The 26,380-nt window shown below is 44.7% G+C and overlaps 1 protein-coding gene across 4 annotated transcripts in view; it reads left to right on the forward strand.

Moving 5' to 3' along the window:
* Positions 1 to 16,463, forward strand: part of CD82 (CD82 molecule) — a 39,112-nt gene extending 22,649 nt beyond the window's left edge. For all 4 annotated transcript variants that reach the window (XM_066187894.1, XM_066187893.1, XM_066187896.1 and 1 more), the window contains exons 3-9: positions 2,150 to 2,222; positions 5,583 to 5,707; positions 6,848 to 6,922; positions 11,485 to 11,592; positions 13,226 to 13,417; positions 13,710 to 13,793; positions 14,304 to 16,463. In XM_066187894.1, coding sequence (XP_066043991.1) covers positions 2,150 to 2,222; positions 5,583 to 5,707; positions 6,848 to 6,922; positions 11,485 to 11,592; positions 13,226 to 13,417; positions 13,710 to 13,793; positions 14,304 to 14,381 — 735 coding nt within the window. In that variant the 3' untranslated portion in view covers positions 14,382 to 16,463. The remainder of the gene's footprint in view (positions 1 to 2,149; positions 2,223 to 5,582; positions 5,708 to 6,847; positions 6,923 to 11,484; positions 11,593 to 13,225; positions 13,418 to 13,709; positions 13,794 to 14,303) is intronic.
* The last annotated feature ends 9,917 nt before the right edge of the window (positions 16,464 to 26,380 follow it).

Below are 26,380 nucleotides of genomic sequence, written 5' to 3' on the forward strand. Positions count from 1 at the left end.
CTGGCTTGGGTGTAGAAAGACGTTTTGCTGAAACTGTGGGTGAAATCTCCACTTCCTGGGGAGGAGGGGAGACATCTGTTCCCCACTTCATGAGTTTACAGCAGTGAAGCAAAGGAATTAAACTCCATGGAAAGCAGATGTGATTTCTTGTATGGAGGGTCTGAAGCCAAGCCAGTGGCAGAAGCAGCCTTGCTATGTGGTGCAAACTCCTGAAGATGCTGAGCGGAGATACCATCCTGCTAGGAAGTAAATATGTTCTTGTTAATGGGACAGTGTTTTCTCCCTGCCTGTAGTTATTGTCTCCCTGACTTCCCCGTGTAGTGTTTTCCACAGCAGCTCCTGGCAAATGCACAAGTTGTGGACTGGAGCAAAGATCAGAGTGAAAACAGGCCTTGGATAGTCTGAGCACCTCATAACAAATAACTTCCCAAAAACTCTGCTCAGCAGCCCTTCTGTGTTTTGTCAGCAGCAGCAAAACTTAGGTGACATTTCAGGGTCAGTGAACCAAAAGGGATGTCACATGCAGCTCAGTTTCCATCTTTGTTAAGACAAATGTTTATTAAAACTATAGTTTAAATGTGAGACTGTTGTAAACTGTCAGTTCAGCAGTTCTTGATACTACCAAGTTTGAGAGGAATTTTTTAGGTGTCCCAGTTGTTACATGTTCAAGGGGCCTTTCTAGCTTGATCAGCAGATTGAGCATTGTGAGTGCAGCATGTTGGGACATAAGGCAAGGGGGAATTCCTTTTTTCTGGGGTACAACAGCTACATGCTTTCTAAAGTCGAGTCAGTATGCTTCATATGTGGGAACTTGCTTGGTGACTTTCTAATGCCGTCCCCGGAGCTAACTACATGATGCACCTTCTGCCAAGACAGGAAAGCTTGCAAGCAGCTTATTTCAAACTGTGGCTTTATCTTGGTTCAGAAAAGCTTCTTTGTATGAGGAGTTGAAGCCTAGTGTAGACTTTCAGTGTGGAGTCAATGCCTGTCCCTACGACCCTCTCTGCCAGCTTGCTTCGAGTGGTGGTTTGGCATTTTCCATGTCTCCCAAGTAATAAAACATTATCTAATGAAGCACAGAATTGCAATCTCTCTTTAGCCCTGTTAGTTTGTTTCACTTCATCCTATCTTGAAATCCTGCTGATGTGAGAACAGCTGCATGCAGTTCACTTGCAGTTTCTTGTCCACTCCTTTTTTCTTCAAAGCCTGTTTTGGACCTTTGCACAAGTGTTTTCCAGTCCTAGTTGGCTGAACAGCACAAGTTTCAGCTTCTTATCAAACCTGAAGACTTGCTGATACATGAAGGCTAAAACAGAGCATGCTTCCCTCCACCTTTCAAAGTGAGGTGGGAAAATGTATGCATTTCTTGGCTACTGAGATCAGTGTCTGGATTCAGCTGAGTCCTCACAGGGAAGTATTGCTCTACTAATCCTTGCCCTACATAAGACTGTGTGGTGAGCAAGGCAGAGGTCACGGCTAATGTTTAATAACTCTTGATTCTCTTGGGGCTCAGGTATTCTGCCATGAAGAAGGAGCCAAGCCAAAATGCCTAAACTTTGCTTTGGAAGGGGTGAAACACTTTGCTCAGGGGAACCTGCTGCTGGTTCTTTGTCTTTGTGGTTTGGAGCCATAACATTGTAACAGAGCCTGACAACCCAAAGATTTCCTGCCTGGAGAGGTTCCAGCTGCCAGATATCTAATCCTTTGTCAGCTATCTTCCAGCCTGGCCCTTAGAGTCATGGGTTTCTCTATTTAAAAAATATTATAATCATGTATTTGTCTTTCCTTGGTTCTTCACAGAAGCAATATGCTTACCTTTTGCTTCTGATAACACTCTTCTAGCAGCAGGGTGTCTCTTCCTCAGACTGATTTGAATGATCCTCCTATACAACATTATGTGCTATTAAAATACTGTGTGAAAAACTGCCAAGCACATCTTGGGGCTCCTGTGCAGTTGGCTGAGGCATTCTTCCTGGAGTTGTGCTAATCCTGTTTACCCTGGGAGGAGTACCGTAGGGGAGATGGGTGGGAACAGCAAAGGAATGATTGTTTTTAAACTAGAAGTATGGATCATGGTGACTGCCTCCTCTTATTTATCTAAGCTTATAACTTACAGAAAACCGTTTATGTTTTGTTCTTGCTCTTTCAGATTCTGGGTGCTGTGATCCTGGGGTTTGGAATATGGATTCTGGCTGACAAGACCAGTTTCATTGCAGTTCTACGTAAGACTGTGTTTCTTCATCTTCCTTCTTTTTCTAAATTGACTCTGTTCTGGGGCTGTGTTTGACTATGGTGTAACCTAGAAATAGCAATTCTTTTGTCCATGGTCTGTGGCCTGAGCAGCAACGTGGTGTTTAGCAAGATGGGATTGTTATCAGGGACACAAGTGAAGGGGAGCAACCCTGGAGACATAACTTTCTTCTTAGTCTTGTGGATTGAAACACCAGGGTCAGACTGAGTGAGATTACTGCCTCTTCAACCAACAATCCAGATATTTTGTCTTAAACACAGGGGTAGTATTTTATCCTATTTTCACTGCATGCTCTGTGTTTTCACAATGGTTTCCCTATTACCATCATGTGCAAAGGCCCCCAATACCTTAATGCAGTTTGGCTGTGTGAGTTCTCCACTGCCTTCTTTCTGTAATGATCTATTTATTCCAATTTAAATATTTTAAATGCCAAAGAAACTAAGTGCCTGGTTTTATTGATGCTTCAATAATGTACAATGTAGAGGATGCAGTAGAGGATGCACATTTGGGGGGTGTGGGTGTCTGAAGTGCTTTGACTTCTAAAACATACTCTTGTATACACGTGATGAGATTTACCCTGGGCATCAGAGGTGTTCTGTATTGTGCAAGAGGCTTAGCTTCCTTTCCCTAAAGTCAGCCACAAACTTTGACTTGAGTCTTAACAGAGGGTCTCCTTTCTGCAAAAACCAAAAAACTGAGCTGGCTTAGCAGAGTCTGGGCTTCAGAGGACTGTAAGTGGACTTACACCTAATGACTATCTCAGCTCCACCTTTCATAAGCTTTGCTTCCTTTTCAGCTTTCTTTTTTCCGAGAAACACTTCAAACTTTTCTGCTTGGTGGCTCTGGTTACTTGTTGTCACTACCTCCAGAATTGCTGAGTTGGGCACCAGCCTCAGACAGTGCAGGAGGGCTGCCTGCATGTGGGGAATGAACACTAATGGTATTCATAACCCTGTTCCCAGCTACTCTGATTCTGCAAAGGGCTTTATCTCCCAAGTCCTGCTGAGCACTCTGGCCTGGTTTGAAAGGTGTTGTATGGAGAAGACACCCCTGCTAATACCATACATGCAGATACTGCTCCTTACTCTGCTTCTGTGCTGTGGCATCTGGCTTGCTACTGTAGTACTTGAAGGTGAAGAAGAGCAGCAAGGGATGTTGGTTAATTAAGTGGGGGCATGAGCGGAAACATTACATGCAGCCTAAAAGGAGCCTCTCATGGCCTGGATGTTTGCACCACCCCTCACAGTCTGAGGTGTGCTTAGTACTGATGGGTCAGCAGCTGATTCCCGCAGGCTGATGGGTTTTACAGCCACTTGCGAGGGAGAAGTCCCTGAACTTGGCTCTGTTTCTTCCCATTTACTTGGAATCTCTGCTAACAGAGCATTTAAGACTTTAGTTTCCTTCCTGGAGATTGCCAGTATCAGCTCTCTCCCTGCCCTCATTTCCTTTCCCATGCCTTGCCCCTCTTTCCCTCTGTTTTAGTAACCTAGGCACCAGGGAGGGCACCCCAGCTGCTGCCAAAGGAGCCTGTTGTAGTTGCTTGGCTGCCTGCCCAGCACAGGGAAAAACATGGAGTGATGGCAAACAAGCAGGAGTTGAATGCCCTGAGAGCCTTCTCTTGCAAGACAAGACTATTGCAGATGACAATTGCAAGTGTGGCTCCTGTTCCCAGATACTGTCAGTTCTCCAAGGGGCTTTTGAGCTGGAAGTACCTCTTTCTTTCTTCTAATGGGAATTTGATGAAGCAACTGCTTTCTGGCACTGTGGAGGTGCTGCAGCCTGGGCACTTGAACACTGGCTTCCATGATAGCTGAGCTGATTTTGAGGGAGGGAATAGGGCAGATTTGTGAAGGCCACTCCTGTAAGTCTGCTGCTTCAGTAAATGCTTTGCAGTATCAGCACGTAGCCCGTGCAGCAAGAGTAACAGGACTGGTAAGGAAGCAGGATCGTGGGGTTTGTGGCAAATGTCCAGCCAGTGAGAGTCCGGCCTGGAGATTAATCAAGGCTGAAGTGACCTGTATGGCAAATGGATCTGCTTCACATCTTGATAACTGAACTTTCCTCTGTTCAGCATGTTTTAGGGAAAAACGTTTGGAAGCTGGTGGCTTGTGCCAGGTATCAGAAGCAGGGGGAAGTATATGTTAGGGGGGGAGAGTATCAGTCTGGGCTTGGTTATTTTCCTTGTACATATTTCAGGAGGAGCTCAGAGGAAGTTTGCCTCCTGAGACTTCCTTAGTTCAGGAAACTACATGCTGTGCTCTAAAAATGTTATTTTCATTAATCATTGGACATCCAGAATTCCCCTACGCTCTGTAGCTTGCAGATGTAGGAATGTCTCTTAATGACAAATGAGATTTCTAGTTATTGTTTCTAGACAGAATATCTCTTCAACTTTTGTGCTGTAATGATTGCTCTCTTCAGTCCTATTCTCCTATTCTGCACGAAATGGTTTGCTGACCAACTCAAATGTGAGAGTTTTTCTTCTGTTGGTTGCACCACTAAATGCTGAGGAGAGAGAGCTGACATCACCAGCATGTCTGAAATAATCTGACCTAAACTTTGTTGGAAAACGGTTGAGGGTTCAAAAGCACAGACATTAGAAACAATAGCAAGGGATATCTAGGAGGATTTGTAAAAGTAGCTAGTTTGGGTGTTATATCTGTTTTAATCCTGGAATAGCATCTGTTTGCAGGGTGTTGTGCACAGGTGCTGCAACAACCTGTGGTAAGTGGCTGGCCACAAGCCATTTAACCCAGACTTGCTAAGTAACCTGTCACATCATCTGTGCTCAACACTAGCTGTAGCTTGTTGCACGTTTCACTCCAGAGTTAGTTTGTCCCATTGTTGACTGTAAGTGGACAAGTGAAAACAGAATGGCTACAACAAGAAATAGCGCATTAATGTGAAAAGGCTATCCAAAAAGGGGGTTTAGCACTTGGAAGCCAGCTTTGCTGAAGAGAGCAAAGGGAATTGAAGCAAATAGACAGTAGTTATGGAGTAGATCATCTTTTATATTACTGTTACTTGAAGTACATTCATGAGGGATTAAAATTCCAGTAAGGAGATAATTTTCTCCAAACAAGGTTCATTTGTTTGGAGTGACCGTGAGTCTTCCAGACTCTGGAAACCTGCAGGATGGCTTTTAAGTCTACCTTCATCAAAAGACAACCAGAAGCTTCTATCTGTCACCATGTTTGGCACACATCTGTGCAGTCCCTTTGGAGCAGACAAAGACAATTATCAGTAGATACAGAGACAGTTCTATAAATGGTGATGGCAGATGTATTTTTTTTTCAGTAGCTAATTTTCTTCCCTCTCCTGGCTCCTACAGAGATGTCATCTCCCTCCCTGAAGACCGGTGCATACATCCTCATCGGTGTTGGGGTGCTCACCATGCTGATGGGGTTCCTGGGCTGTCTTGGAGCCGTAAACGAAATCCGATGTCTCTTGGGTCTGGTAAGAGTATTCATGCCTGGTTTAGAGCCAACCTTTAATACCTCTCCTGCAAAATATCTGTTGGGTTGTAGATGAGGCTTTGGTCTCCTGGGGATGTTATTTCTGCTAGGTCAACTTAGATCTAGTTCTGAATTTGCACACATTAAATTCTCCAGCAGTCAACAAACTGCAGCAGAGCTCCTCAGACATTACTGACAATGAGCTCGGAACTGTGAATGAGAGAGGATGTCACTGACACTTTCTGCACACAGTGGGTTGAGGACTGCTAACTGAGAAGTGTACCCTGTCCCCCTCATGCTGACTTCCCAGTTGATACTATGCTCTCAGTGATGGGAGAGCAAGTTCCAAGGGCAGTGAAAGAAAAGAGCGACAGTGTCCTGTTGTATCACATCTGTGGGAAGTGCAAGAGTCAAGAGAGACTCAACTAGGAATGTCCTGTATGGCAGGGCCTATCTTCAAACACTTCATGTATAGGAAGCTTTCTGTCCATGATGGGTGAGATGATACCAGCTTCATACATCTCAGCCTGCTACTTGACTCTATCTTATTCAGGGCACATATGTATTGGAAACCAAGCATGGCATACATTGTGTGTCCGGGTATTAGGACCATCTCCTTGTCTAGCAATAATAGCTGCCACCATTTAAAAGTAACCTCAGCAGTTTGCTGGTGAATCTTAAATTTAGATCCTCAAAGAAATTAAGCAGCATTTTTTAAAAAGGTAATTGATAAAAAAAAAAAAAACACATTAAAAACTAGGTTTGTAAAATTGACCCTTTTCTTTTTGTTGAGGCTTGGGGTAGGCAGAGTCCAGCTGATTATTGAGGCCAGAATGGAGTTTGAGGTGAGAGAAAGAGTCCCAGTTGAGATGACACATGCAGAGAGTGCTTGTAAACCCTTTCCCTCCTGAAGGAACTTGTAAACTCCTTCTCCCTCCTAGTGGGAGAAGTGCTGAAGAGCACTGTCTGACATTGGTCCCAGCCTTTTCCTGGGAAAGCATTGTTGGTAGCAGAGTTTGTCTTCAGGCAAAAAGATGTTAGCTTAATGTTGTGATTTCTCTCGTATATGAAATTCTATTAACTTTTATGTACAGACCTTTCTAAAAACTGACAATGATCACCTCTTGTTTTTTGTTTCCAGTACTTCACCTGCCTGATGATAATCCTCTTAGCCCAGATTGCTGCTGCACTGGTCATCTACTTCCAGAAAGAAACGGTAAGTTTTTATTGCTGTGTGTCTTTTCCTTGGTCTTGGCTTGGGAGAAGGGTGATACTTAGAAATTCTTTCTTCCAAACTGGGCTATACTGTTAGCAGGCATAACTGGATTCTTCTTTTCTCTACCCCAGCTCAATAGCTTTGCTATTTGATTTTTCTGTATCTGCCTCAATAGTGCTGCTTTCTCAAAGATTATGAAGCTTTATTTGGTATGCAGGCTTTATTTTTAAGTAGTGGAAACAGTAGGGGAAAAAAAAGTCCTAAAATTCTTTAGACCACAGCTCCTCTTGATCCTGCTGCAGACAACTGTTTGGGCATGTAGTAGCAGTGGTTACTACCGTGTTGCCATCGCTGGTATCTTGAGGAGTTACCAGCCTGAGCGCTTTTTTGACTAATCTTCCTTCTTGTGCCATCTTGTTCTGTCCTTTCTGCATCTCTATGCAAAACTCTTCTTGGAAGAGCTCTCCTCTTTCCACAGGATCAAGCCCAAGTATCTGATGGTTCCTGTTCTACAGCTGGAGTTAAAAGTCAAATGGTTTAATAGTTTGAAGTGGATCCCTTTGTCAGGAAGGCAGTTTCACAGTGTGTGCTTTGTAGTGTAAAAGGGAATAGTTTTTGAGCTACCTAAGTGCATTGCAACAGTCCATCGTGTCTATAGGTTCCCTGGCCGAGGCAGTGCCTGATCAGACCTTCAGCTACCTGACAGCTAAACTGGGAGCCACATTTATGCAGTGGGAACAAGTTATAGCTGTGGGGTCACTGCTGGCTTCTGGTACAAGCTGTGGGTAACCCTGTCCTTTGCTGCGTAACTGTGTATACCACTGTATGGCTGTGCTTACCTCTCCTATGCCAACTCTTTAGCTAGATGGTTACAGAAGGCAGAACAGTTGAGGAAGTTATGGATGGGGCCTGATGGAGAAGTCTGGGGGCAGGGGGAAGGTGCCACCAGCATAACTGATGTGAGCTTTGTGCTGTGGTGACTGTGAGCAGCTGTTGGCTGGGTTCCTTGCCAAATGTGGTGTGACTGTAGCTTGCTCTCTGGGCTGGCAGAAGCTGAAGGAGAAACTAAAACAGTGACTAAAACTGGTGTGTAAAGATGATTCTCAACAAACAGCTCTGACTAATGCAGATATGGAGGTGTGGGGATGGGCATTCCCCTGTGATGGGGAAATGTGACTTCAGACCAGGAAATTCTGTACCTCTGTTAGCATTTCTCCTCCAGCTGCCAATCTACTCTAGAAAACTCCATCTTTTAAGCTGTAGCTCTTCATTTAAACCTCATCAGACCAGGGAGAGTTTAAAAGTGCTGGGGGTTGTTTTGCACAGCTGTTGGAGCCAGTGTGACTGAGATCATCACTTCTGCAGATCTGGGAGAATGGTCAGGGAAGCTGGGCTTTGAACAGATGCTCGTGTTCAGTCCCTAATGAAGAAAATTAATGGAAAAGCTCTTCTAGAGCCACTGTGTTTCAGGGATCCTCCAAAGTACTTGCCTAAGCACTAAGAAAAGCTGTTTGAGGAAGGTCTTGGCTGAAACCTCCAGCACAGTGGTTTGGGGCTGCGCTTCAGTGCTGCTGTGCAAGTCGCTCTGCCTCGCTGGCTGTACGTCATCCCAGGGCAGCTTGGAGCACAGTGAGGCACACTGAAACTGCTCAACAGCCAGTCCCCAGATATCTATTGTGTTCTTTGTGTTTATTTCTTTCTGACTTCAGGAGATTGGTTAGATATAAAACAAGGAATAACAAGAGTGAAGGAAAGGATTTTGGATCCAGAATGTAGCAAGGTGATACTCACTCCTTCACTTGTAACTGAAGTATTTATTTCTGTGGATTCACTGGAAGTTATTGTTGGCACATCTGTTCCTTTTTGGTGTCAAAATCCTCCCTCCCCCACACTGACAAATGAAAGTATACTGAAATAGAGTTAGAGTAACTGTAAAAGGCTGAGCCTCTGACAGGAAGGCTGCTGCTTTGCGTCTCCCTTGGGCATTGTTAGAGGAATGCCCCTTTACACTGGAATTGCCCGGTACTTCTGGGAGGATGTTGATGCTACATTCGTTTCCCTGCATTAGTTGGTGACTGAAACTGTGGGGTGGGGTTTTTTTATGGACAGCAAAATAGTAACATCATAAATGCTGAAATGATATTCTGCTTTGTGAACTGAATGTTGCTACTCACCTACATCTAGTAGATCACAAGCCCCTAAACACGTGGGAGCCTGGGCAAGTTCTCTCTTGGCCTGGTTCACACAGTTCTGTGCAGCTTGGCTCTAAGTGCCTTGAGTAAAGGAGAATGGTGGTGTTTTGGGAATAGCCCTACTTGTTAGCTATTGTTTGCAGCAAACAGGCCTGTGTGATTGTGTGCAGCGACGTGTCTGGGCCTATGGACTGTGCATTTGTTTCAGAATCTGAAGTGACAAGGCAGAGGAGAGCTTCCTCCTGATTTATTGAGCCTGCTTTTGTGTGCAGGCTAGATGCCAGTAAATGCTGAGGGAAGGCTCTAGCTTGTGTCTGACAGGGATAGGATAGATGACTGTGTCTGATAGGGGAAGAATCCTGCACAATCCATTGTGTGATCAAAGACCTGCTCTTGGCTCTGGCATTCAGCTTTCCCCATCTCCCTCTTCAGTAGCCCATATGATGGGGAGACTGACAGCTTTGCTGCTTTCTGGCAGTGAGCTGTGGCTTTGGTGCCTAGGCACCGGGTTTGCTAGAGCTGGGAAGGAGCAAGAGGCCCTGAAAGCAAGGGCAGCCATTTCCTGAAGCATTCATGTCTCACAGCATAAACTCCTGATACCTTTAAGTGGGGTGAAGAAGGTTGGGATGTTGAAAGCCTGCGTGTTCCATGTGCCTTTCTAGCTTGTTGCTCTTTCAGTTTTCCTCTGCCAGGTGCTTAAGGGTGAACAGCTGCAGGTGCCTGTGTTTTCCCTTTGGGCTGCTCTATGGGTTAAACCCACAAGCAAAGTGCTTGTGTGGCTCCAGAGCTGTGCCATTGTTTACATAATGCTCTCCCTCTCTCAGATTGCTTGCTGAAACACCTAGGAATGCCTGATTTTTTTTCTTTAATTTGAAATGCCTCACTTTTTGAAACAAGAGCTGTTTGCAAGACTTCTTGCCTGTTCTTTTGCTTCCCCATGTAGCTGTGACTGGGGACATCAGGTTCAAGTCTTGTCTGCTTGTGGTGGGGTCCTGGGATTCTTGCAGAAGTAACACTGGGCTCCATCTGACCCAATAGCTAAGGGTCTAGCTCTCCTTGCCTCCCTCTGCATGTGGAGCAGCAGTGTGCAGGAGGGTGGGAACTCAGAGGTTCCGTAACTCATAAGGCTTATGGCAGCAGCCAAGGCCAATCTCATTAGTGAGAACCAGGTCAGGTTGCCTTGATTTGAAGGGAAGGAAAAGGGGAAGTGAAGTAATTGAAAGGGGAAGAGATAGACATCATGAGAAGAAAGATCATGTAGCTCCCATCTGTCTGGCCTGACATAGCTGATCCCAGTGAACTGAGCTGCAGTTTTCCTAGGAAGAGGAGTTGCTGATGTAAAGAAGCTTCTCTCAACAGCAGGCAGTGCTTCCTCTTGCTGAGTGTCCTGGTATTTGCTATGGTCATTGGAAATGCTTGATAGTAGAAGAAAAGAGAAAAGTCATTTCCACTGATTTGAAATATGCTGTAGCACCATTCGTAAAGGTAATATGTGGGATGGGAACATCCTAGGGCTTAGGCTGATGTAACTCCATCCTATCCCTTGGTCAGTCTAATGGCATTTTTCTCCAACCTCTTGTGGATCTGGGTCTGTCCTTAGCAGTCCTCATTTACAAGCTGGTTAAGAAGAGCTTCAGAAGGAGGTGGGAGGAAGAAGGTGAAGGAGTCTGCCAGGTGATAGCTTGCATCTCTCATCAAACTGAAGGGTGTTGTAAATATCTCTGGAAAAGGAATGGTGGTGAAGAGATGATTTGATACACCTGAACTTTGTGGTAAGACTGTTAATGAGCAGTTTAGGTAGTTGTAATACTTGCTGTCTTAATGTAGAAACAGCAGTTGTGGGAGTTTGGGGAGAGGTAGATCAACACTTTGTGAAAAAGGCAAGTTTCCATCAGCTGTATATCAGAAAACCCATCTCCATTCATGAGCAGAGTGTCTCACACCTTCCCTGAGCAGTGGAGATGAGCTGCAGTGGCAGAGATTCTGGACCAGGGTCTCGCCTGCAGTACAAGGTTAGAAACACATAACCTGTGAGTCCTTAAGGCAGTGTTGTCCTTCAGCTTGCACTTACCTTTCACATCTGTTTTGTCTGGGGCAGGCAGTCAGCTGTTCAGCCTGTATCTTAGCAGGAAAACCATACCCAGTTCTGTTTCCTTATTGCTCATCAGGTTTGTAGGCTTTCCCCATGCCCGGGCAAGGACTTGCTGGTCCTTTGGCTATTGCAGCAGCAAAGCTGCTGTCCTTATCTGTACTTGTTGACTTTTTGCAGTCAGCTTTTATGACTGACTGTAGCTTTATATATGTATCTGAAACACCAAAGAAAAGGCTACAAGAATTGATAACTGTCCTGCCTCTTCTTTTTCTTGCCAGTTGAAAGTTGAATTGTCTGACATAGTTGTAGGTCTGATTGAAAAGTATGACCCTTCGGATGAAGACAAGAGGAACTTGCAAGATGCATGGGACTATGTGCAGATACAGGTGAGTCGTGGGGGGCAACAAGAGGTAGATGATGCTGTTTGTCAGTGCAGGCAATGACCTTTAAAGCTCGGCCGAGGACACAGAAACAACTATTGCACATTGATCTGGCTAATCTATGAAGTGGCCTGTGAGGTTTGGTGCCTGCAGACTAGAAAATGATCTTGCTTGCTGCTTCTGTCAGACCCTGAACCATTCCTGCATGCTGGGTGTTAGAACTAGCTAGTGTTGGCTGCATGGCCTAATGTATACAGCCTGTCAAATGTCACTCCAACACTTCTCTTTGTCTGCTGGGCCTCCTGAACACTAATGTGTGAAAATCATTTTGCACATGATTTTTGTAGCAAGAAGTTCCTAGTTTATTGCCAGGCAAGTCAGCAGCACCACCTGCCTTACTACTTGGTGCATGTTGCTTTTCTATTGTGGTGGTTCTTCTGCAAGTATCAGCTTTCTTGGGAGCCATCCAACTGCCCATGATTTCTGTTTTAGCATCAGGGTGAGCAGCTAGAGAATATTCAAGCACACTGGAGTCATGACAGCTGTTTACGGCCAAACCACAAGCTTGAGAGCTGGCTGGCTGTTGTGGTTAAATACATGCCCAGCATGGGACTGATGTGTAGTAAGTACAAGTAACAGCATTTGTCTTCTGTCTGTTTGGCCTGCAAAACACTGACCTGCAGTATTTCTCCTCCTTGGAGAATAATTTATGAATGTTTTGTCACTGCAGTTGCAACTCCTTGGTAGTGAACTCAAGCCTGATTCTGCTGTGGAGAGAGGCTACTGCTTGAGGCCTTCTTTTATGTAGGAACAGAAGAAGAAGGTTTTGCAGAGATGGAGAAGTCGATTGTTAGGAGTCTGCTTCGTCTCACACTGGAGTTAGCATTTGAAAGAGGGTGGGGTTCTGTAAATGAGTCTAGGGTGTTAAAGTCCAAACCTCTTGTGAGGGAGACTACGTAGTTCCTTCTGGAGGCTGTCTTCACAGCACTCTTGAAAACTAAATACTTGTCCTGATGTGGATGTTCAGCTGTTTGTATCTCATGTCTATTATGGCAGAAACATTACTTTTCCTTTCCAAGCAGAAAAGGATTTTCCCTAAACTCCTACCTCAACAGAGACAGCCTTTCTGCTCTGTACCACTGGGCAGGCACTGGGATCCATGCTTAGGATCTTACTCCTTGCTAGACTTCCCGATGTGCTTTTCACTTCAGCAGATTTATCACGTGGCTCTACAGGAATATAAGTGTTTCTTTGGATGGAAAATGTTCCCTATCCCATGTTCCAGCTGGCCGTACTGCTCCCAGGCGGGCACTGGTGCACAGTGATGTGCTGGGGCTTGGCTGCCTGGGGACGCCACCGTGTGGTGGCTGCTGCTGTCCCCGGGGCCACAGCTCTGACCTGGGGCCCTTTAACTCTTGTTTTGCTGGCACAGTGGCTCTTTAGTGGGAAATAATGTCCCTGTGTTCCGGACAGCTCTATGCATGAGTAAACTTGATGGTGTTTAGTGCAGCTAATTCATGCAAGCTATATGTTGTTGTTGCAGGGAGAGCTCCTGAGGACTTCCACCTGCTTATTTTCATGTGCAGTTATCTTGCCAGTGCAAAGTGTAAGACTGTAATGACCTCTCTCCCATTATTAGATTGGCTGCTGTGGCTGGACTGGAGCAAAGGAATGGGAAGATAACGAGATTATTAGGAACAAAAGCAATGCTGAGTATCCGTGCTCCTGCTCCAATAGAACTAAGGACTTAGTGGAAGGAAGAGGTTTCTGTAATCTGGAGGACCCTGTCAATGGCACTGCAACATATGCTGACTGGCCTGTTCATGAGCAGGTGAGTGGGTATGTCTGGGCCCTGTGAAGCTTCCACTGAAGCTGCCTTGCCTTTGTACCCCTGAGAATTTAGAGCACTTCTTTCATGTCCCTACTGCTTGAAGGACCTCTGGAATTTGGGGCAAGGGGGAACAGGATGACGGGGATCCTTTCCTTTTCTGCAGAAGCTTCCATGAAACATGGTATAGCATGTAACTGGGATAATTCCTGCATGCAAAGGTATGTTACGGATTTTCAGTTTTGAGATACTTAGACTCATGCTTCTTTTCTTTGTGGCCATGTTTTCTCTATAGGGTTGCATGGATGGTGTAGAGCAGTGGCTGAAGGACAACCTTGGAATCATTCTTGGGGTTTGCACTGGTGTTGCTGCTATAGAGGTAAGTCATTTCCTGACATGAACCTATACTGTCTTATCATGGAGACTCTTTTAAAGGCAAAGCTGTTTTCTGAAGTAATGGACACCTGCTTTAATGGCAGTGCAGTTCTAGCTCTTTAGGTTGTGTCTGCCTGGACCTTTGTACTGCAGCTTTTGTTGATTGGATTAAAAATCAAACAAAGCCTTGTCTGCTTGTGGTTCACCTGCTGTATCTGACTTTTGGCAATTCTGTAACCAGAATACCAAGGCAGGCAAAATCCTGCTTTGGTGAAATCCCACTTGTTGTCTTAAAAAGCCTGTAACATAGTTTCCAGATGAAGTGACATATTTATGAAGCCCAGTTTTTTGTTATTTCAATTACTGCATTTGCCTTGCATTGCAGACTAGCTCTGTTCTCCTGTATGGTGTCACGCAAAGATGTTCACTGTATTCTGCTCCCCTGTATCACCCGTTCTTCCCACCTTATCTGTCTGATTGCTGATTTTGTTCCCATTCTTCATACTTGTTCCAGCTACTGGGGATGATACTGTCCATTTCGCTTTGCAAGAACATACACAGCGAAGACTACACCAAAGTGCCCAAGTCTTGAGTTGGCTGACTCCAGAGCTACGGCACCACAGAGAAAGGAGCAAACAGAACATTCCTGCCTCATACCCAGACTGTCCAACCATTGATCATTGTTCCTGTGACATCCCATTTCTGATACCACTCTGCTAAGAACTGTTAGAGCTGCAACACAGCCTGATCTTCTGGCCATAGGGCCCTTGGGCCACCTGCATCCTGCCTCTGGATTATTTCTACTTCAAGAAGCAGAACATAAACTGTCTTGTGTCACATGAGACGCTGATCACCCTGAGGGGACAATGCTTTTGCTGCCTGCTCCATGTTAAACAATACTATTCATATCTTCATTCTACAACCCACTGGGCCTAACATACAATAACTTTTTTTCCCCCTTGCTCTTCTCCTGCACATATTTTCACCTCTCCCCTGAAGTCCCATGAGCCAGGAATTCTGTTGAGATTCCAGTGCTTTGGTAGCTTCAGTTGCGTCACTGACTTGTGGTGGTAACTAGTCATGCTTTTTAGGCCTTCTTGTCCCTTGCAGTTAACCTGATTCAGCTCTTACTATGCATCTTCCAGCCTAGATTCTCATCTGAAATACAGAGTGCTACTGTCACACTCGCTTCTCCTGTTTCTGGAGTCAGCTATGCCTTGCCTTCAGTGGAGCTCTTCCCTTTGAGCATGATGAGAAGCCTCAGGGAGGGAGCCAAGCCCACCTATTTATTCCTAGTGTGACCTGGCAGATTGTGGTGTTGGTGCTCAGCTACTTCTGGAATGGGTCCCTTGGGTTTTGGATTTGACACTTACATGCTTCTCCCATTTACCTCTTTATCTTTTCCTCTCCCCCTAGCTCTGCTTTGCTGGCTCCTGTCAGCTTGGAGGTTACTTCAGAGACTGCTGCATACTGTGGACTCAGCCCCAGGCTGGCTCTGCTGTTTGCATTCTTGGGTTGCCAACTTTATAGAGGTTACATACAATTGATTTGATTCTTTTCCTGCTCCTTTATGAACATAAAATTTGTTAGCTGTGGATTTAGATACTAATATGGAGGGATCTGACTGGATTGCTGATGCTGTATGTTGGGAATATCACTGCTATCAGTGCCCAGTATAGGTTCTGTAGCTGGGATGCAAAGGTAAGCTACTTTTATTTCAGTTGTCCATTCTTCTGACTCCACTGTGGTCTGGAGCCATGGCTGCATCCTGAGTTCTGCCTCAAGTGCCAGCACTGCAGCAGATAAGTAGCAGGTTCTGCAGTTGTGCAGGCTGCAGGTTTCTGTGCTGATGGGTGGGCTGTTTGCTCTGTTGAGCCAGTGGCCAGCAGCAAAGAGTGGTGTAGGCCAGAAGAAGGTAGGAAATATACATGAAACACTGCCCCAACTGCTTACATAAGAGAGTTGGGTGCAGATCCTGACTTTTAGAGGTGTCTTGGGCACAGCAGATTTCCTGTTGTTACACATGGTACAGTGACCTTGACATCAGGAAGCTGTATGGAAGATAAGTGGATGGTCCTTGCCAGGGACCTCTTACAAGGTACTTGGTGAGAGCGCCTTTGCCTTACAGAGGTGGTTCCAGGACTGTCTCCTGCCAGGGGTGGGGCAGGTAGTAATAACCCTAGTAGCACTTCCAAGGGATGGTTTCACTACCTACTTGGTTTTCCTTCTGGGAAGAAAGGCTGGTGCAGGGGATCAGGGCACCAGCAGTAGGTCCCTGCTCTGTCCTCATCTTTGGACAGAGCAATGACTGGGCAGAGTGACTGGGCATCTGGTTTTATGGAGGTCTGATAAGGCTTTGCAATTTCGGGATATCTGCCCCTTCCTGCAGAGATCCTTCAAGCTGACCTTTGCTATAGCAGAAGGCACCCTTAGCAGTAAAGCTTGCTAGCTTTTGTAACACAAAGTCTGTTCTCTAATCTGTTCTTATTTGTAAGATTCTTGTTCAGTTACAGATGCCAATGCTGAGCAGCAAGTAAAAAGGAGCCCATTCTGGATTTCCTTTTTTGTTTTTATCTGTTTTTAGCAACATCTTCCTACTGGAAGAAATGCGTGTACAGATATAAAAGTCTAGAGGGTGAATATTTCTGTAATAAAGACTTTGCTAAAAAATACATATCTCTGTCTATGACTTGTGCATTGAATTGTTTTCCCCTTGCTTCCTCTCCACCCCTTTCTGTTTTACATGCAGATCACTGACATCTTGTTTGTTCGAAGTATCAAAAGGTCTGAGGCACATGTGTGAGATCAGTGTGGACTGTAAAGGTCCTGCCCAGCAGGGACAGGTGACAATTTTTTTGGGCTGTATTCTAAAGTAAACTTTGTCTTGTTTTGTGAAGTGCGTTTGTCTTAGGGTGAGCTGACTGAGTGGTAGTTCCTTGAACTACCTGCTGTCTCCTAAGCTAAGTATTTGAAGATGTTGCTTCAAATCTGCACAGTCTGTACACACTTTGAAGTCATAAGCCTTGGAGACTAATTCTGATAAAATACAAGCTTGCTGCTATGCCCACAGTGCACACAGCTTTTGAAAGCTTAATGATACCACTCTTTCCTACTCATCTGCAGTAGGATTCCTCAGCCCCTGCCCTGCCACTGTGAGAAGGAAGAAAGCTAGCTGGCCATTTTTTGCAGTGTATGTCACCACAGGCTGGCCTTAGCTGAAAAGCTCTTTGGAAGTAGATAGACCAAATATATAAATCTTCTTGCTTTTCTCAGCTCAGCATCTGAGAAGTGGATATGAGCCAGATCTCATAATTCCTTCAGATCCTGCACTATATTGGTGCATCTGGACATTTGAAATGGCTCAGAAGAACATAAGGTAGTGTGCTAATGAATTTCACAGATGTTACTTTAGGAAGCAATAAGCATGACCTAATTCCTAATACATGTTTGAAGAAACAGAATGATGTTTGCAGAGAAGGTACTGGGGTGGTACCAGCAAACACTGGTGGCAGCTGGTCTAAGCCAAGGTTTCAGGAACTCTGACCAGGTGAGGGCAGAGCAAGAGGGGCTTAAATGGATCCTGGAGCAACGATCTGTCTTACCTGTGAGTATGACATGTTTCTTTAGGCTGTCCTGGGCTGTGCTTGAGGAGAGCGTGGTTCTTGGTCATATTGAGTCTCCCCTTTCTGGTTGGTTTCCTAGAGCACCCTGCTTTAATCAGGTGGTAATGCTATCCCAGGGCCCCACGATTTCCTGGCAAAACTGCCAGCCCTGACCAGATGGCTCCTAGGTGGGGAAGGGCACTGCTGGTTTCGATCCATCCTGTTGTGGAGCTGGAAGGAGAAAGTAGGGGAGTTGAGGACAATTGTTTGTCCCCAGTTTGGGTCCCCAACTACTCGAGCTCTGTGGAAGCCACTTGCCTTTGGCCACTGGAGGGAGGTGTTCCACCAAGAAAACTCAGCCCGGGCTGGTCCCAGGGGAATGAGAAGATGACACTGGTCGTTTCCTTCTGCTCCCAGTTACTCCTGGCAGCAGGGTAGCTAAATTAACTTGTAATTACAAATATATTCTCCCCGTAAATGATTTCTGCTACATGCTTGGCATTTTTAAGGATAATTTTCCCTCTCGTTTCTTGGAGAAGCACACAGTTGGATATTTTGTTGCATGTCTTCCACTACTGTGAGAGTTGTGTAACCTTGTGTTTCTGCTCTACCTAGCTCTGAAGTTCAGCATGAGGAAATTCCCATGATGCTTCTTGTCCCCATGTTTTCCTGTTTCCCTCCAGCCTCAGTTCCTTTGAGTTGTCAGTCTGCGGGGAAGGAGAGGGCATTGAATACTTAAAAATTTGATCTAAAAAAGATTCCAGGAAGAAAGTCCTCAGACCTTCAGAGATTTAAGAAATCTAGTGCTGCTCCTTGGGCCAGGCTCCCAGCTCCTCTCCAGAGGTGGAGGTTTGCTGCTGGAACTAGAAATCAGCCTAGCACTCAGACTTCTTGGGAGCTGCAGTGTTTGTCTAGCAAAGCCCCCAGCGCCAGCCTCTGCAGAAGCTCAGCACATGGAAGCATTTTGTGCTTAGCCAATAAGCTGCTCTGTCGCTGTCCCAGGCCAATAATTAATATTGCAAGAGCAGTGTTGTGACCACCCTGTGGCCTGAAGCAAGGCCCCTAGTAATGAACTGGTGATGTTTCTTGCTCTGTGTGATCATGAAGCACTCACGAGCTGCTATAATTCTTTCCATGAGGTGTTTTTTTTTTCTTCTGGAGAGGGAAGAGGAATTGCATTAGTTAGAGTGGCTGTGGGTAAGTCTATAGGTCGCAATGCATCTTGTTTTCTGTATGGCGCATACTCAAATTTAACATGTGGCAGCTGTTCTTTTCCCTATAACTCTCCCATGTGTGGTGATGTGGCTGGTCCCTGCCAGCTTTGTTCAGGATTTAGGCTGAATGTGGTAAAACTTCAGAAAAGCCTGGTTTGTGTCTGCCAAGGGACAGACTGCAAGTGGTGGTGTCAGACTCTGGCATTGTTGAGGAAAGTGAGGAACAGGCAGCCACATGGGCTCACTGCTGAAAAGCCGGAGGACCCTGGGATTCCCACAAATGCTACCACTCAATGCCATACATGGAGAGCATAGCCTCAGTAATTCATGGGCTGGCTCTATCCCGTTAGCCTCTGAGACTGCTCTAGCCTTGGCCTTTTATTGCAGGTAAACCTCTGTTAGCAGACAGGATTTCTGAATGACACCTTAAACCAGGCTGATACTAAAAGCTTGTCAGTGTAAAAATCTACTAGCATGGAAGTCTTCAAACACTTGTAAACTGGCAAAAAGTATGCAATTAGTGAACCAAAGCTATTAGGAAAACGTTGCTAGTAAAGCTGCTAAGTGTGATTTAGCCATCATAAACAATTTCTAACAGGTGTGTGCTGGCAGAGTTCATACATTTTTTTTTCCTTATGGCAGGAATCTTCTCTGCCAAACATGGGAAATTACCTTCTCCTAAGTAAATTCTGTAACCCTGGCCATGAATTCTTTCTTCTCACAGGTATAAATTGTCTGGTTTCTCTCCTCTAAGCTCCTAATAATACAGTTGACTGGGGTTTATGTGCTGTTTGACTTTTGTGGGGAGGGAGGGATTAGAGGAATATTGGATGCTGTGTACCTGGAGAAAAGTTATTCTTAGCTCTCCAGGCAAAAATATTGCCTCCATTTAAAATGGGGGTCTAAGAGAAGGATAATGCTCCAAGTAGTACATAGATGCTGTATGAGGTATGGAATCTGAGAAGGAAAATCCTGCTTTACCTACCAAGGATGGTATTTTCATGCACTTCAATTAAAGTTCTCTCTGATCTTCTTTCCTGTAACTCTCTCACTGATGAATGGCCTAATGGAGTAACCCCTCTGTCCTCAGCGATCCAGAGTTTAGCAGAAAGTATGGAAACTTACTTCTGTAACTACAGTAAACCCTATCTTTAGAAAATAAGAGAGCATTTTGCTTCCCACCAGATGTTAGTAACTCCCATTCCTTCACAATGATTCTTTGAACAATGGCAGCAGCTCAGGGATTATCCTGATGTTGCTCTTCATTCTGTGAGTGTTCTCCTGGTAAGAAACTATACTGACTTCGGACCTAGGCCTTCTGCAGGACCCCAGACCCACTATGTCACCAGAATGCCAGACCTTTTCCATCATGTGTCTCTGGCCAGTGTTATCTGCTGTTCATAACCTTAAATCTTCTCCATGTTGTCTCTTCTTGTCCAAACAATTTTCCTGAAGGTTGTCAGTCTGCAGTTCCCCTGGAATCATCTGTCTGCCACCATCAGGTAACTGGTTCCAAGGCAACAGCTGTGACAGTGCAGGAGATCAGAGCATTGTGCACCAGACTAACTTTTTCCTTTATTTTGCCTTCCTTAGAGTTTTAGACTGGACATATGGAAGTTCTTCAGAGACAGCAAGAATCCCAGAGCATGTGATCATCTGAATGGCTTACCCAGCCTGCTTCCTGGGTATTTTCTACACAGCACTTCTGGAAACTATTTAGGGTTTACTAGGGTGGAAATGTGAGGTCCTGTCATGTTGTAGTATAAGCATGTGCTTTGTGCACTGAACTTGCAAAATGATGTCAGAATAGTATAACTCATGCAGTGATGTCTGCAGACAGCCTGGAACAATAACCCAGAAAAGTGCAGACCTTTAATTTTGGCAGAGGTTTTTTTCACTATACTCTTAAGTATTCAAAAAGAAGTTGTTTTTTAATATGATGTTGTAATTAACTCTGGTAAGCACTGATTGGGAATTCTTTTGGCAAAACCATTTTTCCCTAGAGGATATCAGTTCCTATAAAACAAAGTATGGTTTTGTTTTTTTTTCTTCTTCTGCATAAACAGACTGAAAATAGTTGAATAACTTCTGATTGAGTGATTTCTTCTGCTTTCTCAGTGGTTACCTCATAGTAAAAATTATGTAAAGGACGTGGAAATGAACAAAATAGGATTATAAAGATATATTCTAAACTTGTGACCTAAACCCAGGGTGTATTGGTCTTCTGAGGTGGGATACAATGAGGAATGTTTGCCAACCCTTTCAGTGAAGATTTTTTTCTAGTATTCAATCTAATCCCCCTTCTTCCCCACTCCCCAGTGCTATTTGATGCTGTTTCCTCTCATCCTGTTTCTTTTTAACTTGGGCAAAGAGACTGACACCAGAGCACTTTGTATTTTGGAGAGGCTTCTCTAGACCACTGTGAGCAATTCTTCAGAGTTGCAGAACAAAGGGCAGAGCAGAAGTGAGGTGAGCTCCATGTCCTGTATGAGAGAAGCTGCCTGGAGAAACCAGTGGGTGCCTTTCCTCAAAACCAGTGCATTCCCAGTAACCTGGGAACTGAGAACAGTTTTGCACAGGATTTGACCTCAGTGCCTGCATGGTGGCAGGTGTGTCACTGGTATCATGTTGGTGCTTGGTGTAAGCCAATGTGTCTCCTTGTGTTCTGTGAGGCTGGGGAGAGACTGGTGGAGAAACTGAAATGATGTAGCCACTACTACTGTTGTGTGTGGTTTGGTGGGTTTTTTTGAAGGTGATTTTAGGGGTGTTTTGGTTTTGGGTTTTTTTGGTCTTGTTTGGTTTTTGACTCGAAATGCATGAGTACCAGGTCTGTACGAGCCTGTGGAAATGAGGTGGTGTGGAAGGTGGGCTGGGGCAGTGTGGGAGCCTCTGGAAGGTGAGGTATACTCATAGGAAGGCACTGCCTGAGGAGAGGGAGGCCTTGGTCTGGAGGTGAGGGAGGTGTCTAGGACAGAGGTCATGTGGGGTTTGGCATGACAGGGCAATGACAGGAATGGGCCCCCACAGAGCAGCACCCTGCCCTGAGGAGCCAGCCAGCATGGTCAGGTAGGTTGGTTTGCTGAGCAAATGTCAAGCTGTGGTCTGGCCATGAAGGGTAGCAGGATGAGTTGCAGCCAGCCGTGGGGAGGATGTAGGAAGAAAATTTCTCTGGAAAAATTGTTCTTGGGAGATTGAGATTTACAAGACAGGTAGGGCAGCAGGTGGTTGTATTTCAGCTGCTGAGGTTTGCCACCAATCGTTGTTGCCAGCAGTGTGAGATGGATCAACAGTTCTGTTCTGAGTGTGAGCACTCCAGTGTAGGGCTGCTGTTGTGGAAGTAGTCAGCAGGGAATGCAGAAACCACAGCACCTTTATCCTTAGGCGACTCCGTTGCCTTTCCCATTAACTTCAGGATCAGTTTGAAACCAATTGTTTATAAAACAATCTGTGAGGTTGCCAGAGTTGACTTTTGAGTAGTTCCAAGTATTGGAAGTCTGTCTATTGCTTTATACACTCTCACCACAGATGTTATGAAAACAATCTCCTGCCTCCTGTAACAGCGAGATTGAATGTTCTTTCTCAGGCTTGCTGGCTCTTCCTGGAGTCCCCAGCAATTCCTGCTTTGACTAATGAATACCAGAACTTGATGAGAAAGTTTGGCAGCAGAATGTCGTGGGGTCCAGGCTCTTGGCTGCAAGGAATCTCCTCACACTGGTGAGCTGTGAGCAGAAGTGGGAAGATTTCCTACCCGGGACCAAGGCTCCAGAGAAGAGGTATGTCTGGCATTTGGGAACCCTCTCTTGTTTTCTCTTAGATTTCCCTCAGTACCCCTGTGGCCATTAGTGAGGAGCTTGCACTTTGTCAGAGTAGTGAAGCTGGTTACACCAGCTTTTATGTAACGTGAAGATGCAGGGAGCACATCACGGTTCAGATGGCTATCATAAAATAAGGTTGGCAATTTCATGCCTGGCTATAGTGGAAGCTAATTAGCTCAAGTCTCTCTCATCTGAGCAAGGCAACAGCAGGATTATATTGTCTTTCTATTAGGCAGTACTCTTGCCTGACATGAAATGAGATGTCTGGCGATTCTCATAATTGCATACAGCTACTTATTCTTTACCACAGCTCAATTGTCTCACTCTTTAATAGGCAGCAAAATGGTAATGAGATCTTCTCCTCTCCTCATGAATTCCTCACAAGCCATGCTGAGGACTCCTGTGCTCCAGTAGCAAAGGGGAGGGTAAAGCAGAAGAAGAGGAGAAAGCAGTCTTTGTCTCTACCCTGAAATCAGCTTGGTGGGAGAGGGCAGTCTGCTAGCTTCTGACTTAATGATGGAATCTCCTGAGTAACTGCTTCATGCTCAACCCTTTATTCTCCCAGACTAAGAGAACTTCTGTCACATCCTCCCATTACTGCCAGCAGGACCTTATAAGAGCTTTGCTAACTGTTGTTTGCAGGAAGAGGACTACAGTAGCCCATGTAATAGGTTTATAATATGCAGAGATGTTTCCCGTAAGAATGAAAGCTGAGGACCAGAAGTTTGAGAGTATGGCATATTTCAGGATAGTGGAAGGCTTGTAGTGCTTACAGCTGCTGTTGTCAGATTCCATGTAAATTCCAGATTTCCAGTAAAGGAAAGCCTGCGTCACTGACAGTGGAAGATTTTGGTTAGGATCCCTGCAAGGGCAAATGAAAGTTTATTAAAACTGTAAAGCTCACCTGTTTATAGCAGACTGATTGGTAACAGAAGCAGAGAATGTCTTGACAGTCTGGTTAGGGAGTTTGGAGGAGTATTCTATTTCATAGAATCATCATAGAGCAGTTTAGATTGGTGGTCCACTACCTCCAACTCCCTTCAGTGAGCAAGGACGTCTTCAACCAGATCAGGTTGCTTAGAGCCCAATCCAACCTGGCCTTGAGTGTTTCTAGTAGAAATATATCTACCACCCAGCTGGGCAACTTGTTCCAGTGTTTCAACACTAGAATTGTAAAACATTTCTTCCTTACATGTGATCTGAATCTACCCTCATTCAGTTTAAAGCCATTACCCCTGTTCTATTGCAACAGGCTCTAGTAGAAAGTCTGTCCCCATTTTTCTTATAAGAACCTGTATTTGTGCTGTTGAGGCTAAGCCTGCCCAGTTAGCAGGGCTGCTATCAGATGTGCCAATGGGACCAGCCTGACATGCTGCATCAGCTTTAGGGTTATCCAGAATTTTGAAGAGCATAGTGTGTGGTTATGAATATAAAGTGTGAAAGCAATTCTAACAGCCCTGAGTTTTTTCTGCAGAGTTACTTACAAGGAAAGTGAGGGTGGGAACAAGAAATGCTGAAGCTGGTGTTTGCCCTTTCCTCAGGAATGAATGAAGGCTGGTGGTGGTAGGATTCTTTGGCTTCGGTAACATCTTGCTCATTGGAATAAAATGAGACATGAGTTAAGAATGAAGAGTGAATAGCTATACAAGAAGGTTCTAGTTTAGGAAAACTTCTGGCAGTGGAAGTTTGTATTGATATATTTGATATTTATTTATGTATTGATATATATATATAAAATTGTTCGCTGTGGGATGGAACAGATTTAAGAACATCTCTTACTGCTGTATACTGAAAAATTAACACTGAGAAAAGAAACAGTGATTGTGGGATGAAATAAGCTGAGAAGGTCAACCTATTGATTGGCCTAGGTTTAGACAGTAAATAAACAGTAAATAAAACATTCTACCAGTTGGGTAGAAGGTTCTAGAACAGTCTTTGTGATCTTAGCACCCATGGCACAGCAATGCTCCAGGACTGTGCCTGGAAAACCAGCAGCTGTGGTCAGGCTGCTAACTAGTACTTTGTTGCTGGGTTAGGGAGAAGTTCAGTCTGATTCCTTCCTAAGCCTAGTCTTTATCACAGCGTGGTGTTAGTGGAGTACCTGCAAGATACAGAATCCTACTGAACATAGTTCTGTACACAATCCCTGGAAGTCTTTTATTATATAAAAACAACTCATATTCTTGTCATTTTTCTTGCACAGCCTGTTGCTACACCATAACTGCTGAGACCTTCTGTCATCTAAATAATGCCCTTCAGTGTTGCTGTTTTCTTGTTCTACTGCAAGCTTTGAGGGCATTATAAGAACTGGTCATGGCCTGTACTTCTTTTCCAAAAGTAAAATCTAACCCCAGCTATACATCTAGTGTTCAAAAGAGTTTGATGTTGCAGACTCAAATAAAGTACAAGTCTGGGGGCCTTACCTGCCTCCCTGTACAAATTTCTGGGATTCATGAAGCAAAGGAACGATGATTACTTCTTATTCATAATCCTAATTTTAGTTGAAGGTTGTTGAGACACTGCTTTCCTCAAGGTAATCATGGCTTGGGAGGAGCTTTCTGGCATGCTTACACTTACTTTTGGAGACCTCTATGTAGTAGTCCAGCTCAAACTCTTTGATGCTTGTGTTTTGGAACAAGAATTATAAGTCCAACCTGAATCCTGGAGTTCACTTAGCTCTGCAATAGGTCTCCATGTAAGTTCAGCTGGAGCCACCGGGTGTTTGTCACAACAGCCTCATCATGTTTGAAAGCCCTCTGGCACTGCAGTAAAAACTGCTTGTTGCAACCTCCTAATGCAGGTCTTAACTGTGGCCTGCTGAAGTCCAGAGGTCTCAGGGTAGGGGTGGTTTCTAGGATGTTACTGATGGCTGCCCATTGAAATGGGGCTCTGAATACAAGTTAGTGTGGAGCAAGTTTATTCCTAACTCCAGCATTTATAGAGAGCACAGAGTTGTAAGGCTGCTTTGAATTTTGGCACAGGTGACAGTACTACTTGGTGTCTTTCCACCAGAGAGGCAGTTAGGATTTGGGCTGGGATTAAGATTTATCATTCTGTTCAGCCTTTCCTTGCCTACAGAGAAAGAATGAAGGCTGGTTCCAAGAACGGCCATGGATATTTATGTACCAGTCAGGACAGCCTTAGATGAGGCTAGGATTCAGGAGAACTTGGGGACTAAAAGGGGTTTGGGGGATTTATTCAGGATTTGTAGTTTTAAGAGAGAGGTTGGTGAAGGTTTTGGTAAATGCATGAGGCTTGGTGTGGCAAATGGTTGCTGGACTGGATTTAAAACTAAGATTGGGAAAAAAAAATTTGGCATGATCTAAGGCTTCACCTTGGCCACAAGCGGATCTGATCTTGATGTGGAAATCTCAGCCCAAAAGCTTGTATTGTGTGCTGCAGAGTCATCAGCTGTTGATCTTGTCACCATTATCCTACAGTTTCAAGTTGGAACTGTTTTTCTATGAGTCAGAGTGCTGATTCTACTCCTTGGAAATCAAGAGTCGAGCTGTGTGATAAATCAGAAATATTTGATCCTGCCTTACTCCAATTATACAATTATATTTAATTTCAGTTTTCCTTTGTCTAAAATGTCATTGCATTTTCTTTTAGCAGTTTTTCTCCTTTCAGTACTTTTTCTCCCTCCTTTACCTCCCACTGCTCTGACCCTTCTTAAACTAGGGACTTGAAGAAAAAGGAGTGTGAAGGCAGTGTAGTTGATGGGATAAAATATCCCATCTTATCCCATGTTTAGTTGCAGAACTAGCAGCTTGAAATATTTTGATCTCTTAAAAATCCAAGGAGTGGGACTCTGGCAGAAATTTATCTTCTCTCATTCTTTGAAGGTTTCCAACTCCATTAAGCCTTGGAATGAAGAATGCACTTTGAAGGCCCTTGAGCAAGTTGCTTTGATATGAAAAGGGCTCAAGTTCCTGTGATCCGTGTGTATGAGGATTTTTT

This window comes from Chamaea fasciata, unplaced genomic scaffold (assembly GCF_029207755.1).
Source record: "Chamaea fasciata isolate MVZ Bird 193981 ecotype frontalis unplaced genomic scaffold, bChaFas1.0.hap1 SCAF_7, whole genome shotgun sequence".
NCBI classification, from domain to species: domain Eukaryota; kingdom Metazoa; phylum Chordata; class Aves; order Passeriformes; family Sylviidae; genus Chamaea; species Chamaea fasciata.